We start from the raw sequence: 16,568 nt of genomic DNA on the forward strand, positions 1-16,568 counted from the left end.
GAGGCGCAAACTGCTCGTCCACCGTGCCACAAATTGTGATTGCGGTCTACTATATTTGTTTTGGGACATACAATTGTCATGTTCATCCTCAGTGTCTCATTCAGGTGTTGTGAAGGTCACTGCCAACTTTTCAAGTTAAAATCTGATTAACTGTGCACATTTTCAAGTCTCAATGCATTAATGGAACTGTAATGTCTTAAATTAAATGTGGCTAAGACCATGATGATGATGCCACTATGCACATAATAATACAGAATCCTCAGGAGTGAGTGTAGTGTAAAGATTTGATTTAAATAAAGGCAACCAATGAGACTTTCAAATGAACCTCGTCACCAAACTTTGGTCACGTGACCAAATATCCTCATCGAGTATGAGTTAACCGAGCAATTTTTATTCTTTTTCTCAGTTTACTTGAGTCCAATTGCACGTGCACGTTTGAAATACTACTTGAAAACTTGCGCGCGTACAGTTTGAATTTGTTTGCCTTGGAGGTTCGTTTTTTTTGGTTTACTTCGTGTTAGGAACGGCAGCCATCTTAGTTGCCCTCAACGGCCATGGTCTCGCATCAGGAAGCGTCCGACTCGGTTCTATGCGTTTACTTCTCGGGGGGTCAATTCTGTCAGTCCAACTAAATTTAAACAGCGCAGTGAGGTAATGTACTTGTCCATCAATATATTATTTCGAAAATGACTTTGTTTTTCGGGTTCGGTTTTGCCGCAATCATTTGCAAATATATTTGTTGGCGCCATCCATGGGGCCAAACTTAATGAAATGCACGAAAAGTGTACGATGCTGTTTGAGCGGCATTCTGTGTTGTTAGCGCTAACTCGCAGAGCACAGTATGGTAGCCTAGCATTACGTTGGTTCGCTACTTTGTCATTACTGCATTTTAGCGCGTATTTACTGTCCATAACCACCCACTAGGGGTATACGTACACATTACAATTTTTAGAGTGGTTCAGAGTGAGACGAATAACGCGTTCAGTGTGTAGATAGTCGCGCTCGAAAGTGTTTGCTACATGGTGCTAACGAGACAGACGCTAGCGGCCTGGGAAGGCTAAAACTGAATGGACGTGAATTGAAAGATTAGCGGCGGAAATAAATCAATCCAATAAATTTACGTCGTTTAATACGTTGTAAATGCGTAGAGAGTAAGTGTTGGCATCTCTCATTTTTTCTTTAATTAATTGCATCTTCAATATTAGGTACCTCGCGAATGTTTTTTAATGAACCGTATGGAACGATGTTTAGATTTGTATCGTTATAGCCTAATAACATAATTTGATTGTTTTCATAAAACAAGCAAATTCAACAAACATCATGAATAATCCAGTTTTCTCAATTCAACAATTGAAGATGACCATGCTCTGGTTGATTGTGAATCTATAAACATAAAAAAGCAACAATTTGTACCAATTTTATGTTAATGTTGTGAGAGTTGGTTGAAATTATTTGGGCAACTAACTATTTGACCTTCAATATTTTGTGCAGGATTTTACTGTGGCTTCTTAATATTCCATGATGGACTCTGACATTTTAAATATTGAAGATATTGTGATGGGACGGGGACTGCCAAATCCAACCCCACAAGCCCCCCCGGAAAAACCGGCGGAGCCGTTCAAACGGCCCATCACCCTGAATGGACCTCTTGCTCCAACTGCTCAACCCTGTGAGTAAAACAGATCTTTTTTATCACAAGACATTGTGTTGGATGAATAAAAACTGTGTTTAAAATAAGATGTCTATTTGCCACTCAATACCATTCAAAGAAAACAAAAATATAAAGAAAAATTGGTGTTTTTGTACGTCTTTCTGGTGGCTTGTTTTTTTTTTTGTTTTCAATGTTTTGGCTGAGACGCAAATGTTCCTGACCAAATCTCAGTGTTTCTGACTAGGGGTGCACCGACTGAGTGGGATCCTTTTTCTTTTCTATGCAGGAAAAATCCAAAGTCTCCTACCCTTTGGCCACAGGAGACAAACTAGCTACCATTTCAAAACAGATATGACTCAAATGCACTTAACGTGCTTGTCTGGGGTTCTCACCTGTTGCCTTTTCTGTTGTCCTTTCAGATCAGCATGAGAATCTGCAGTGTTTCCAGTGCTTCATCACCTTCTGCAATGCCAAAGCCAAGGAAAGACACATGAAGAAGAGCCACCGGGAAGAGTACAAGCAACAACTTCAACAGGTGCGTTTTCTCGAATTGGCTGCAAGTCTGACTTGCTCCATTTTCCGTTCTCTGTACCTGTTTGAAGTGATGTGTTGCAACGCCTGTTTTCAGTCATGATGCTTGTCTATTTTGGATGCCCACATTTCCTCATAAAGTAGCCAGTTATTTCCTCAAAAGCAGGGTAGCAGTCAGCCATTGGTAGTAAACTTTTACTTGATGCAATGCACATCAAGCTATTTTCACGACCATAGGGCGCACTTTAAAAGTCTTAAATTTTCTCCAAAATGGACGGGGCGGCTAATAAATGTAAAAACTTTCATCTAATTTAGACAGTAGTACTTTGAAGAAAGTGAGCTTCCCGATACAGGTTTTATTTATTTTGCAGTTTCCGTAGTACTGCGTAGTAACCCCACACAGTTTGCGGGAACAACATGGCTGTCAACAGAGAGGATCTTACAGTCAAGTGTCGCCAACTTTGCAATTAGGCTGCGCTATGAATACATTTTTCGATTACTCAAGTGATGATTTTTCCTATAAGTGACATGGGAAACTATTGCGACTTGTTGTCATCCTTTTAAGATAAGATAAGAAAAACCTTAATTGTCTCACAACGAAGAAATTTGCATTTTAGTAAACTAATCTTAATCTTCTGTGCCATTCCTCCAAAGGGCAACACGCTGTTTACATGCTACGTGTGTGACCGCACGTTTTTATCATCTGAGGAGCTGACACTGCACCAGCCCACACACAGCAAGGATGACAAGCCCTTCAAATGTGCCCACTGCAAGGAGAGCTTCAGAACATTCACTGAAGTGAGACCGATGTTCGATGTTTGTTTTGTGTTTTGTTTTTTTAAATTGTAGTTAGACAGTACAGTGACCCATCAATAGTTAGCACGTGTGCATCACAGTTCTTGGTCTCTGGGTTCAAATCCTGGTTCTGGCCCTCTCTTGTGAAATTTACATGTTCTACCTGTTCTTGCGTGGGGTTCGTCAGAGTTCTCTGGCTTCCTCCCACATTCCAAAAAACATGTCTTAAAAATTTCCATTGCCGTAAAGAATAATAATTGCGAGTGTTTCTATATGTCTGTCTTGTGTTTGACTTTGTCCAAATTCAGCTCGGGTACGCTTCAGCTCACCTGTGACCCAAATGAGAACAAGTGGTAGAGAAAAGGAAAGGATCAATACTATACTTCATTAGTGTGTTTTCTGTTCTCATGTTTTGGCAGCTCACAACACACAGAAGGCACGTATGTCCAGAGAAGCAGTTGCCATGTAAAGATTGCAACGAAACCTTCCGGAGTGCTGCGATGCTGCGTACGCATCGTCTGGCGCATCACCCTCGCCCCGATGTTGAGACAGCCGAGCATCCGGAGGAGCCCGCAAAAAGTCATCATTGCAAGAAGTGTGGCCAGGGCTTTAACAGTGAGTCTGAGCTGAATGAACACGAGCAGAAGTATCCCGAAGGCCAGCAGTGCAACGGCAGCGCTCCGCCGACCAAGAAGCGCGGACGCCAAATCAAGATTGAGGAGGTGGCAAGCACTGAGAAAAGGGGAAAGCGAAAGAAGAAAGACGAGGCCGTGGTCTGTGAGGAGGGGCAGGCTGCAAATGAAGGTGACACTCCCGAAACGCCGGCAGCCCCTGCAGAGGAGAAACCAAAAGCAGGTGGAGCAAAACGAGGGCGCCCTCCTAAAGCAGCAGTAGCTGTAAAATCTGAAGCAGAAGAAAAAAAAGGTGTTGCAGCTGATGGCGATGAAGCAACAAAGGAAGCCAAAGTTAAAGTGGAGGCTGTGACGCCCAAGCAGCACGCATGTCCCGAATGTGACCTCTCCTTTCCCAGCTCACTTCAGCTGCGCACTCACAAGAAAGAGAAGCACACCGTCCGGAAAGCCCACCCGTGTGGCGATTGTGACGAGAGCTTTGCCCGGCCCGAGCAGCTGGAGGCACACATGTCACGCGCACATGCCATTGGCCGCTTTGCCTGCCCCACCTGCGGCAAGAGTTTTGGCCGCGAGCGCACTCTAAAGGCTCACCAGAAGAGCCACCCGGAGGAACAGCAGTCCGAGTCCCCCAAAAGATAATCGTGACTGGCAGTTTGAGAAAGCGACGAGACGCGTCCTCTTGTTTTAGGATCCTGATTCATCAGCTGATGACGTTTTGACAAATGGCATTGTAAGAAGTTTGGATTTCAAGCTGAATCTTACATGGGACATCTCATTGACTAGCTAAATGTTTCCATACTGTTAACAAAATAATAGTTGTTTTGTAAAAACATAGACTGTTCTGATTCACTTAATTTTTTTCTTTTCATTTTTTGTGGTGTGAATTTTAATGTTTTTTTTCCTTGTTAACAAAAAGAATTTGAAGTGCATATTTTGTCAGCTCTTAGATGCCATGTTTTAAATGTTTGTCAAAAATAATGTACAGCCTCTGGTTCATATGTTTGGTTTTTTTTACACCTAATGTTTTGATCATGGCGCTATCTAAATTAACATGCCTACATTTTTTTTAACAGACCACAAAGTTTTGTTTGAGTGCTGTAGATTCAGCGTGGACAATTAATCCACTATAATCATGATTTCTAATGACTGCTCTTTTCCTTTTTCACTGAGGTGAATTACTATGTCATCGACATTTCGGGAATGAAACTTAAGGCTCTGTCATGCGTACAGAGTCCAACAGTAAATAATGTATATTAAGTGTCTTTTCTCTGGATTGATTCTTTCCTACTGCTGTGTTTGGACAGTACAAATACAAAATAAAACAGGCTCTAGTCCATACAGGCTTTTGAACAAGTCTAGTTTTTATTTTCGAGTCATCACAATGCACATGTTACATCTATACAGTACATGTAATATTAATACCGGAATATTGGCACGAATTAATCAACAGGGCTTTGGAACCGGATGGTCATGGTTCCCATCCCACTTGGGATTAAAAAAAAGCAACTGTTTTTTGTAAAGATGCTTGTCTACTTCTGATTACTAATGAGGTGCCTTTGAGCCAGTTACAAACCACCCTCACAGCTTCTTTCAAAATTAGTTTTAAGAAGTGAATTAAGGTGCTACACAAGCTAATTTAAAACCAGGGACAACCAGCTAAATGAACAAATGCAGTTGTAACGGTGTTCAATTTTTTTTTTTTTTAAATATCAATCGTAAATTGAGCAAACGTGAAATTACGATGAGGGTGGCACAGTTGACGAAGTCGTTTAGTACGTCGGTGAATGTTTTTTTTTTTAATTTGTGCCCTGTGGTTGACTAGTGACAAGACCAGAGTGTAAGCCTACCAACCATCAAGTCAAGTCAATTTTACTGTCAAACGTGCTATATGTGCAACATACAGCACAGATGAAATTTCTTTCCTCTCAATCCCAGGAGAGAGAAGGGCCGCTGCATTTACCCGCGCAGCCATCAACAGAACAGTTAACATAAAATGACAAAATAATACAACACAACACATAAGACACAGACAGTCATGCAATCTTAACCACTTTTCTGCATACACTTTTTTGTTTATAGCAGTTATAGATGAAAGACCATGTCAGTTTCACCTAAGTGTATGTGTGTGTGTGTTGGGGCGGGGGGTCTCCCGCAACACGCATTTTAGAAAATTAATGAAAGGATGGAAATAATGTTGCATTGTGTCCTGATAAAGCCATAAAAGAGGCTCGTCCACAAACAACGTTAAAACACTGTGGAGGCGTTTAATACATGTAATACCATTCCGGAACAATAGGTGCGCTCTCGTTTCCACGGCTACTTCCTGCCTTTGTGGTGCCTTATTTTCATTGCTGCCTAACTTGGCTAATAGAGTTGAGCGTTCATTATAATTGCGTCGTGAAAACACAGAATTTCGTCAAATAACTGGAGGACTTGTTCTTAGTTTATTCTGCCACTTACACGGGAAAACTGACTATGTTGACCGTTCGGCTCCGAGACCGAGAGCAGACGAGAGCGGCGAGTCCATCTGCCAGGTGAGCGGCGTGCCCCAATCAGGTGGACTACAGCCGGAATTCCAAGGATGTTTTCAACAAAGCAAATGTGGAGAAAGGACCACGTTTAAAGGATTTAACATGCTTCTAGGTGTTTGACAGGTGCGGCTAAAGACTTTCTCACAACAAGGATGTAGAAAGAGTGTGCTGTACTAACTCTCGCTCTCGAGTGTGGGACGTTAAGTGCAGGCCTGGTGATTGGCCGCCGTGACGCCATCAACTATTAAAGACCAAAAGACAATTTCAGGTGAAAGAGACATTTAGGTATAAGAGACATTTAATCCTGGACGTTGCCTCAGGTCAGGGAGTCTGTGTGGCGGGCGTGAATTGTAGCAGTAACTGAAGTGCATCAGCAACTGTCTCATCTGTGATCACACACGAGGGCATTCCCGTTATTACCACGAATATTAACTACCTACCTCCTTTTACGTCCCCTTCCCCGGCTGGTACAATGTCTGTACAATACACAATTGATATCCAACTGACAGAATTGGGCTTTCCCGACGTCCTCCTGCGTCAGGAAAGCCTCTCGACGACATGTGATGACTCACAGTCACCTTGCCCCTCTCCTGCTTTGACAAGCCCTGACCCACCGAGGGAGAGCCAGCATTTAAAAAGGCAGCCATCCAAGCAGCTCAAAGGCCAACAGGCCCGCTCCTCGACTTGGCTTCAGGCAGATACTGGTCTCCGTGCGTCACCAAGTCAACAACTTAAATCACCACAGAGTGAAGCGGATGCTGTTGGTGTGGCAACCCCCCTGGAAGTCAATGGGAACAAACCGGCGGCACCTCAACAGCAACAGGAGAAGAGCGACTCAGATGATAGTGACGTTTCAGTGGTCTGCCATGAAGATGAAGAGGATGATGAAGATCAAGAAGGGCTTGACAATGGTAGGCCGTGCCTGTGGCGAGTATGGCTGTCGAAGTGCGAAATAGTTTAACTACTAGTTTTAGTTGGTGTAAGTAAATCCAGTATAGTACAGTATTTCCCTACAATTTACAGAGTACTGGGACCAAGTCCTGTAAATAGAGCAAAACCTTGAGTAATAGCCTATAGATGTTGTATGGTGCCATTTTTACATTCTTATCAATCATATATGTACAGTGAACCCCCACCTATTTGTTTTTTTTTTGTAGGCTACAACACTCAAAGCCTTCCAGTATGAATTGATGTTGAGAAATTACAGTATGTTATTATGAAGTGATACAGTTCGACTGAGCGACTAACATCTTTGTGCACCGAGGAGGTGCGAAGTTTAGTCTGGGTTGTTAATGTAAATTACAGAGGAGCAGAGCAGCAAGTACATGTACCTCTAAAAATCAGCTGGAAGCCATTTTTTAGAGAACTGTTCTAAGATAAGTTTGATAGAAAACTCGGATTTATTTAAAGTCACAATTTGTAGTAAATTTACTGTTTAAACTATTAAAAGAAGTAATTTTCAACATTTTACAGCATGGCGTCAATTACGTTATTTTTTTTCACTAGCCGCATCAGGGCTCGGTTCCTATTCCCTGAGAATGCCAGGGGTTTACTGTGTCATAAAACTAAAACTAAAATAAACCAAAACCACTTACCTTTTGAAGATTCCTCACAGATGTGAAATACAGAGGAAGAAAGAAGGTGTTCTCCCTCTATGGTTGTTAGGGGTACAGTCACCTAGCGGCATTTTATAGGGACAGAAGGTCCTTGTTTACGTTGGATTGCACTTTTCGCACGAATGGCAAAATTGTCATTTTTATTGTCATGAACTTAAGAATGTGACAATCTCACACCTCAACCGTCATTGTCTTCTCTACAGAGGTGGCTAATTCTGGCAACTACGTCTGCAGTGTGTGTGGCCTGCGGCTCCCCTCTGACTTTAAGCTCCAGGAACACATGAACCTACACACGGGAGCGCGCCCGTACTGCTGTGCCGAATGCGGCAAGCGCTTCTCGCAGGTCCACAACTACCGTTTGCACCTGCGCACGCATGGCCCGAGCAAGGCGAACCGGCCGCACTGTCGCATCTGCCTCATGTCGTTTGCCTCGCAGAAATCTCTGCAGCACCACCTGTCCAATACTCACTTTGAAAGTGAATTCTACGAGTGCGACCTGTGCAAGCGTGTGTTCACCAGTCTGAAGGCCTGCGAGCATCACGTGGCGTTGCACAATTCCATGCCGGAGGTGGTCTGCGAAAAATGCGGCCGCCATTTTACCCATGCGAAATCCCTCAAGCGACATCAGAGGAAGGCATGCTACCACATCTACAAATGCACTGACTGCTCCGAGACATTCAGCAACAAGGACTGGCTCCTCAAACACAGCTTCTCCCACCTCGGCCTCCTGCCTTACACGTGCATAAGGTGCCACTGTCACTTCCGCCTTGCCAAACTCTACCGCCAGCACAAGTGTGAACCCGAGCGCATCCACTGCGTGGCATGTCTGAGAGAGTTTTCCAGCCAGGGAGACTTCCTGCGACACAAGAAGGACACGGGCTGCTGGGGCAGCTGCGATGTCAAAGGGAGAAGCTGTGATGTCAAAGGGGACGAGATTCGATGTCTGGAATGCGGCCTCAGCTTTAGCACCACTGAGGAGCTCAAGAAACATGGTGGGGCTCACCAAAGGGTCCTCAAATGCGCAGAGTGTGGGAAGGGATTCCGCTCGGCCTTGTTGCTCATGTCCCACATGGGCGGCCATGCCGGCAACTCTCCTTGCCTCTGTCAGAGCTGTGGACTGGGCTTTCCCCATCAGCAGAACTACGAAAGCCACCTAAAGACATGTGGACAAACACCGCAGCCTCTCAAACCTGCGGTAAGTGTGGACTAGTTGATGACATTTCATACATCAATTAATTGAATGATTATTGTCAGCAGTACCTCAGCTGGTTGCGCATCATTTAGTTCACAACATGATTAATCTGTAATCAATCCGCACAACAAAATGATTAGTATGCAATGACATTGAACACATTGACTTTAAGAATGGAATAGAAACGTATTTCTTTGGTTGTATTAAGTTTGTTGAGGTTTTAGCAAACTGAAATCCACCCATCCTGGTATTTCTCATCACTGGTCTTCCTCAGGCTTCCATCCTAGGGCCCCTTCTATTCATTTTTTACACCATATCTTGGCCCATGTACTGCCCTTTCACAAAGTTAGGTCATTTTTGCAAAACCCTGCTCTTTGCAGTTTTGAAGGCGTTGTTGCCTCATTTTCCCGTGCCTGTCACCACATATTTTCAGAGTGGGCTTTTTGCATGTGAATCACCAGTACGATAAACCTGTATTTCAAGTCGAGCTGCTGATTTTGTCTCTTATGTCCAGTCTTCTTTTCCTTGAACGTTGTGGGTTGTCTTTTTGCCTCATCATTTGACCTATATATATATATATATATATATACATTTTTCAATTAATTGACTGTTTTTTCTATGATGGAATTTTATTTTGTCAAATACTGGAATTGTCATCTGCCTCAAAAAGAATCCATATTAGTTGGGCTTTAGTTTGTAACTCATTGTTGATAGCTTGTAGGCTTACTTATTTTATGACCGCATCATGTGACAGAGATGACTGGTTTGACGTGTTTACACAGGCGGATGAACCTGACTTTCAAAATCGAATTTCTTTCAGACGTTGATGGTAAACCTAACAGTAATTTCCACAAATGTCAAAACATCTTGTTTTGACATGCGGTGCTCATTTGAAAGAAATAAAGACTCCCGTTTCATATACCCTGTTTAATAATTTTTGTTTTTTGTATCATTTTAGACTGCTACAAAGAAACACCCTCCATCAAAGAAGAATCTTGAGACAATTCCCACCACAGATGATACATTGAATCCAGCACCAGCACACCCTGAGCCGACCCATGTGCCAAACACTGCGGCACCTGTCACCAACTCTGCGCTTCTGCAGTTCTCGACAGGGGATGAAGCTGCCTCAGATAGCTGCTGGAAGCTCACCCTTAACCAAATCCCCCCACCTGGTGCTAATCTCGTCCTGTTTGTTCCCGCCAATATGGAGGCCCTGACACTTCCGCCCGGGATCAAACATGTAGTCCCAGAAGTCCAAAATCTCGGAGCGCACCGCAGCTTTCCTCCTAATCAACATCTTGGCATGTGGCCTGCTATCCAAGATGCAGAGTGTGCACCAATGGATTTAACCAAGAAAGATTCCAATCCAACACATCCTCCTGTGGTTAAAAGTGAGCCGATGGAGTATGAGGTGACAGGAGAAGCGGCGAGACAAGAATTGAACAACTGTGTTGTGGATCTTTCAACAACATCCTCCATAATAAAAACTGAGACTCAATCTCCTGACTCAACATAGAAGCTGTCGGGAGAAATTAAAATGGAGGTTGACTTTCTATAAACACCCGAGAGAGACAATAATACCATTTGATGGCTACACTCAACAGACTCAGATGTTTAGGGGTTCTCAGCAATACTAGTATCGTTTAGGTTAGTATACATCTGTTATTCTTTTCACAAAAACATTCCTACCTTTGGCACATTGGGATCATTTTATTGACAATAAAAATTGCAGTATTAAATTGATACCCAATACAATTCTTGCTCAATTTGTCCAAGATTTTTTTTAAACCTTTTTTTATGTGTGACAAAAATTGAAATACATAAAGGATATAAACTCTGGGTTTCTTATTCTTCAATATTTGAAATAATGTTTATGTGAAGCGTCACATTAATTGAACTGTGTACACTGAAACTGAAACATTTATTTTTGTGAATGCAAACACTTTGTTTTTCTTCTTTCTACCCCCCAATTTTGCTGCTGTAGACTGTAAATTTCCCCAGTGGGGGACAAATAAAGGATATCTTATCTTATTAAATACGCTGGTTCATGCAAATTCTGCAACTAGATGAGCAAAACATCACACTTTTAAATTATTGAATATTCCAAAAAATGCATGCATATTGACATGATTTATTTAGGTTGCAATACATGTATATTATGGCAGTGAGTCTGAAGTTAAAATATCTGTTCGGTGGGAATGATGAGAAAGTTGTCTCGGAAGTGTCTGCTGTTAAATTGCAAATGATGTGGTTTGCTGTAGCTCATGAGCTACTACTTTTCACAAGTAAATTTACAGATTGAGTGTACAAATATAAATTGTAGGTTCGTGTAATTAATCCATTAAGGACATTTTTTCGACATTGGATTGAACTGAGCAGTGTGAATGCTGAATATCAGATGAGCATGCAATAACCACAGAATCTTCCAAATGAAGAGTGAAGCTCAGACATCAGAGTTACTGATGATCATAAGATCATTTTTACGTTTTATGTAGACTCTACTCAGGAATTGTGCTTGCGACTTGCATTTTATTGCATGTGGTATTTCTTAAGCAGCGCTTGTTGGAAGTTCAATGTCGTTTAATGCATACTGATTTAATAACGTAGCACAAATAAAGATTTGCGGGAAAATTATATCTGACCTGCTGTCAATCCGCATAGAGCATAACCAAGTACAAGGTCATCTAGATTCTAGAACAACTAAGTGTATTTTGTGACATACATGTAAACATGTATAATGCATTTTTGTATCTATGACAGGGTTCATTTCATGTCATGAAATGCTGATATGGCTTGACACAATACATATCTATAGTGACTAACCACATTATGACCACTACCAAGGTAATAATGATCATCTTTGATTCGAACTGTATTCAATGTTATTTTGGATATATTTTGCAGTGGTATATGTGCTGCATCGGAATGTGAGCTGTGCCAAGTAGGCTATTTTGTTGACGTCAATTAGGTAAAATAAGATGCTAGAATATTATATTTACCGAATGTATTATTCGTCATACATAATAAAGTAATGTATTCAAAATAGATTTTAACAGTCTTTATTTATAACATGTGTGTTGGACGTCTCAACAGCTGCATTTGACTTCCGGTCACATGTCTGAAACACCGGAAGTTACACATGCTAGCCAGCGATATTGATCATACAAAAAATGTGATTCTCTGTATTTTATTCGTCGTGTTTCTTGTACAGTTACCTTTAAGTAAAGTAGACAGTATAAATTAAGTCGAGTTTGTGAAAATTGATGGACAAAGACAAGAGTAGCGACACTGTAAGTAGTCGTAAATACCACAACAAAAAATCTTGCTAGCCCGTGTCACTCATTTTGTTCCGTATTGCACCCTGCAGCCTGACCAAAGCAATTGGATGGAGATGCACCAGTTTATCGGCGACCTCCTGATGTCTGGGAGCTCCTCAAAGGAGCAGCCCGACATCATGAACATGTGGAGCTTGTTAAGTGGGGACACACTCCAACAAGCCCGACCGATGCACGACAAGACCGAGGCGGCGCTGAGGAAAAACACTGCCAGAGACGGTAAGTGTGTTTTTTTGTTTTTTTTTTTTAAGTTTGCAGCCTCCTTAATATGCTCGTGAGGGTTTCACTAATTAGTGAAGTGTAGTATTATCAGTCAAACACTAACGACGTTTGATGTACTGAGCTGTCGTTGTGTCACGTGGCACCTATTGATAGCCAATCGAGAAGCGAGTTGCCTGAAGAGGACAAATAAATACTGTACATCGTGGCGACAGGCACTGCTACAGAGCGAAGCTTCAAGTTTTGATTGACTTAAGAAATGGAGGCGAACTCGATGATAAACCTGCTTATATAATAGCGGAAGGAATGGAGGCTAACTCGATGATAAACCTGCTTATATAACAGGCGTTACTCATTTTAAAGAACGGAAAGGAAAGATGGTTTGCTTTCAAACCTTGCCGTTTCTCAATTGGCGTTCTTGTCCGTTTCTACTTACTTTGGATTTCTCATCAGTCGAGGCCTAAGTACTGTCCCAATTGAAAGTAGGTCTAAACCAAGAACACACAGAATACCCAGTTGTTGTTCTTGTCAGTTATGTAAATCAAGGATGCAACAATTGGATACTTGTGAAGGCTTGGCTAGGAAAATATCCCAAGATGCATTTTGTGTCAGGACCCCCAAACAAATATACATGTATTGGAAAAAACATTTGACAAAAAATATGCAAATAGGTCAATCCATAGGTGTCGCAATGTGAGTGTGCAGGGGGTCCACTGTAGTAGAGGAAACATGTTTATCATCCACCCTTCCCATTTCATTGGGTGGTGGGGGTAATTAAGGGGCCACTCAGAGTGTGGGTACAGGCCACGCGTGAGCTGAAGGCTGCCAATTGCTCATCCCTGGTCAAAGCAGATGCTTCACTCCCTGTACATATGTTGCCCCCGCCCCCTCCCCCCGCTCATACCTCCATGTCCATTGAACAAATGGACAACACAAGAAATTCTGATATTCATGTGTCACATTTGACATATCCTTTTGCTGTCACGTGTGCTAGATATGCGCCATGTCTGCACCTGCCCTGGCTGCCCTTTCTCATCTCCCAGAGCCTCGTCTTTACTTCCATGCTCGGAGGCTCGAAAAGAGCAAGGCCCCTCCTCCGCCTCCACCTCCACCAGTGCTCCTCTCCCACTGAGTTCGCATGACAGCTGCCCTGAACCTGGCAGCTCATCTGAGAGCAGGCCAAACCCGGAAACTCCGCCATGCCGACTGTCCTCCTTGAGCCAGCTAGCCTCCGTATTTCCTTGCTCCGCCTTCTGCCACACGCACCACCACTTCCACCACCGCCACTGCCCTATAAGCACGTGCCTGGCATACCCACAATCTCCCTTCCCCTGCCTGGCATCTTTGCAGGCCCGCCTGCACCACCGCGCGCCAGAGGAACGCAGCCGCCCGCCGACGGCCCCCTTGCCACACCTCTGCATGCACTGCCCGGCGTCCTTCTCCAGACCCTCGCAGCTGCTGCAGCACCAGCGTGCCGAGCACGCCCAGAAGTCTTCCGGCTTCCTGTGCACGCAGTGTGGACGCACCTTCAACTCGCATAGCAACCTACGTATCCACCTCCATGTGCACACTGGCGCCCGGCCATACGCCTGCTCTGAGTGTGGCAAGGGATTCAGCCAGTCGGGCGCTCTAAAGATCCACAAACGAATCCATACGGGTGAGAGACCGTACTCCTGTGGCTTCTGCGGGAGGGGTTTTCCCCACCTGGCAGGAGTCCGAGCTCATCAGAGGATCCACACAGGGGAGAAACCTTACCGCTGCAGCCAGTGCGGCAAGTGCTTTACCCAATCCGGAGCCCTCAAGATTCACATACGCATCCACACCGGCGAGCGGCCGTTCATCTGTAACATCTGTGGAAAAGCCTTCTCCAACCGCTCGGGCATCCGCTTCCACAACCAAACCGTCCACGGTCTGGCCCCGGAGCAGGCAGGGCCCACGGGGGTGACGCTCGGGCGTCCTCGCGCTTATCCACCCGCTAATCTGAACACTCCTCACAGCCCTGACGGCAATGCTCCGTCGCAAACTGGCAGTCTCTCTGGATTCGCACTGCTTGGTGGGAACGCTGGCAAGGGTCCGACGGAGGGAGATAGCACAAGGCTGATTTACGCGTGCGAGGACTGTGGCCTGCGTTTTAAAGATGCACCTTCACGGAACAGACACCAGACTGTGGCACACTACTCTGCAGAGGAGGGGGCTCCCAAAGATGGAAGCACAAATGAGGGTGTCAGTCATGACAGTGGAGATTAAGTGTTGCATTAAAGGTACAACTCCAAATTGTTGCCAAATGACATTTGTTACAAAAAAAACAAGTATTGCTCATAGTTATGCAGCAAACCTAAAATAAATGTATGATCGCTTCATATTATCACATCCAACAAATTGCTGAATAGTTTTGAAATCAGAAGCTCGTAAAAACAGTTTGATATTTGGTGACAAAAATGGTTATAATATCTGAATGTCTTAAAATCTGAAATTTTAACCAATTGCAAGTGGGTCTGGGATGCCTCCAATATGATAAATATTTGGTGACTAAAATGGTTATAATATCTGAATGTTTTAAAATCTGAAAACAATTTGCGCTTTTGGTATTTTAGCAAAAAACATGAAGTCGACACACATACTGTAATTTGCTTTCGCGGGCTGCATAAAATCACATGGTGGGCCAGATCTGGCCCCCGGGCTTTGAGTTTGACACCGGTTCTCTAGTGGTAATCAAAACCATCACTGAATTGAATATTCAAACTGTGCACAATGTGATTGAAATCCAGCACAATGGATTTGGCAGGTACAGTCCAGTTGTATTAAACTTTTGAGTGCAATACATTGCCATTCAATCATTTAGAAATATTCTCTTCATAGTTATTTTTCTCAAAATCATACTCACCTTTAATGTGGAATACTTTTTAATGTATTATTTAAGCATTTTTCCCCTTTTTTTATTTAAACACAGTATTAATGCTCAAACTGTGCATAATGTTACAGTATCTTACGGTAATATTAAATATTGTTATTTTAGGAATAAAACCTATATCTTGCTGTTGATTAGTACTTAGCCATTCTACACTATGTTGTAGAATGGTCATCATCATGGTAATTGGAGAGCAAAGCTTTATTTATTTTTGTGATACTTGGTGTGAAAAATGTGAGAACCACTATTTCGGTGTTTGTCATTTGTGCCTGTTAAATTGCGTTTTTTTTTTAAATTGAGTTTTACAGTATTGTGGTAAAAGTGAGCCTCATTTGCCGATATGCTTTTCAACCTTTTATTGAATGCAGGCATAACAGTGAAACATACATGTGAGCTATTAGCCACAGCTCACACCCAAACGCTCGAATGAAGATTTACCAATGTCACGTGCCACCCACCAAGTCCCACCTCTTAACTCATTCAATCCCAGCCATTTGCACTGGAGCAACCCCCTCAATCCCAGCGTTTTACTAGATTTTGAATGATTTTGCAAGGCCAACAGAATATTTGGTTCTAATGCTATATAAACATGGAGCCTACCAAAATAAAGTTTTGACTCTCTTCTTTCAGCAGAAAAAAAAATTGTTTCGACTGTCTTTTTCCATTCTTCAGCAATCGCATTACAAAACGGCTAAGTTTCATGAAAGTGGCGATTCCTGGGCAAAAAACGGAGAAAAAGGGCTTGTAAAAGCCTGCATTTCAATCATGTGAGGCACCACTGCCACCTACTGGTCGCTTTTTTACATGATCTACAATGCAAACGGTTTATTCTCATTCACAGATTGCATCAGACCCTCCTCATCTCTATGAAGCTAAAAAAAGACTTATAAGTACAAGTACGTCCTTTGTAGGCGGGGCCTAATTTTAAAAAGAAGTACAAGTATGTCTTGTGGAATGAAAGAGTTACAGGTACATGCATTTAAAGTATGTAACAAAAATTACAATATGTATTGTATTTCCTGTTATGTTTGCATTTTTTTGTATTCAAATATGTTTATATTGTGTTTTAGTAAGGTTAAACGTGTTTGTGTATGAATGTTTTTTTTTTGTTTGTTTTTTTTTTAATAAATAGGCTCAAATTTTAACCTATTGCAA

At 42.8% G+C, this 16,568-nt stretch overlaps 3 protein-coding genes across 3 annotated transcripts; all 3 read left to right on the forward strand.

Moving 5' to 3' along the window:
• Positions 1–345: 345 nt before the first annotated feature.
• On the forward strand, positions 346–4,959 carry znf576.2 (zinc finger protein 576, tandem duplicate 2). The gene is made up of 5 exons (XM_019886198.1): positions 346–651; positions 1,492–1,669; positions 2,071–2,186; positions 2,837–2,980; positions 3,397–4,959. Exons 2-5 carry the CDS (start codon positions 1,519–1,521, stop codon positions 4,246–4,248), a joined length of 1,263 nt encoding a protein of 420 aa, XP_019741757.1. The 5' UTR covers positions 346–651; positions 1,492–1,518; the 3' UTR covers positions 4,249–4,959.
• Positions 4,960–5,876: 917 nt separating this feature from the next.
• Positions 5,877–10,692, forward strand: LOC109525589 (zinc finger protein 668). The gene is made up of 3 exons (XM_019886181.1): positions 5,877–7,051; positions 7,960–8,951; positions 9,907–10,692. Exons 1-3 carry the CDS (start codon positions 6,613–6,615, stop codon positions 10,465–10,467), a joined length of 1,992 nt encoding a protein of 663 aa, XP_019741740.1. The 5' UTR covers positions 5,877–6,612; the 3' UTR covers positions 10,468–10,692.
• Positions 10,693–10,987: 295 nt separating this feature from the next.
• LOC109525593 (zinc finger protein 16) lies at positions 10,988–14,803 on the forward strand. Its single transcript, XM_019886189.1, has 3 exons — positions 10,988–12,241; positions 12,319–12,505; positions 13,500–14,803. Exons 1-3 carry the CDS (start codon positions 12,215–12,217, stop codon positions 14,750–14,752), a joined length of 1,467 nt encoding a protein of 488 aa, XP_019741748.1. The 5' UTR covers positions 10,988–12,214; the 3' UTR covers positions 14,753–14,803.
• Positions 14,804–16,568: the final 1,765 nt, after the last annotated feature.

This window comes from Hippocampus comes, unplaced genomic scaffold (genome assembly GCF_001891065.2).
Source record: "Hippocampus comes isolate QL1 unplaced genomic scaffold, H_comes_QL1_v1.1 scaffold335, whole genome shotgun sequence".
Lineage (NCBI taxonomy): Eukaryota > Metazoa > Chordata > Actinopteri > Syngnathiformes > Syngnathidae > Hippocampus > Hippocampus comes.

Bases quoted from the DNA above. Each gene is read 5' to 3' on its own strand.
- znf576.2 (XM_019886198.1), top strand. From the start codon at position 1,519: ATGATGGACTCTGACATTTTAAATATTGAAGATATTGTGATGGGACGG. The intron at 1,670-2,070 runs GTGAGTAAAACA...TTGTCCTTTCAG, and splicing joins TGCTCCAACTGCTCAACCCT to ATCAGCATGAGAATCTGCAG. The intron at 2,981-3,396 runs GTGAGACCGATG...ATGTTTTGGCAG, and splicing joins GCTTCAGAACATTCACTGAA to CTCACAACACACAGAAGGCA.
- LOC109525589 (XM_019886181.1), top strand. From the start codon at position 6,613: ATGTCTGTACAATACACAATTGATATCCAACTGACAGAATTGGGCTTT. The intron at 7,052-7,959 runs GTAGGCCGTGCC...TCTTCTCTACAG, and splicing joins TCAAGAAGGGCTTGACAATG to AGGTGGCTAATTCTGGCAAC. The intron at 8,952-9,906 runs GTAAGTGTGGAC...GTATCATTTTAG, and splicing joins CGCAGCCTCTCAAACCTGCG to ACTGCTACAAAGAAACACCC.
- LOC109525593 (XM_019886189.1), top strand. From the start codon at position 12,215: ATGGACAAAGACAAGAGTAGCGACACT. The intron at 12,242-12,318 runs GTAAGTAGTCGT...TGCACCCTGCAG, and splicing joins AAGACAAGAGTAGCGACACT to CCTGACCAAAGCAATTGGAT. The intron at 12,506-13,499 runs GTAAGTGTGTTT...CACGTGTGCTAG, and splicing joins GAAAAACACTGCCAGAGACG to ATATGCGCCATGTCTGCACC.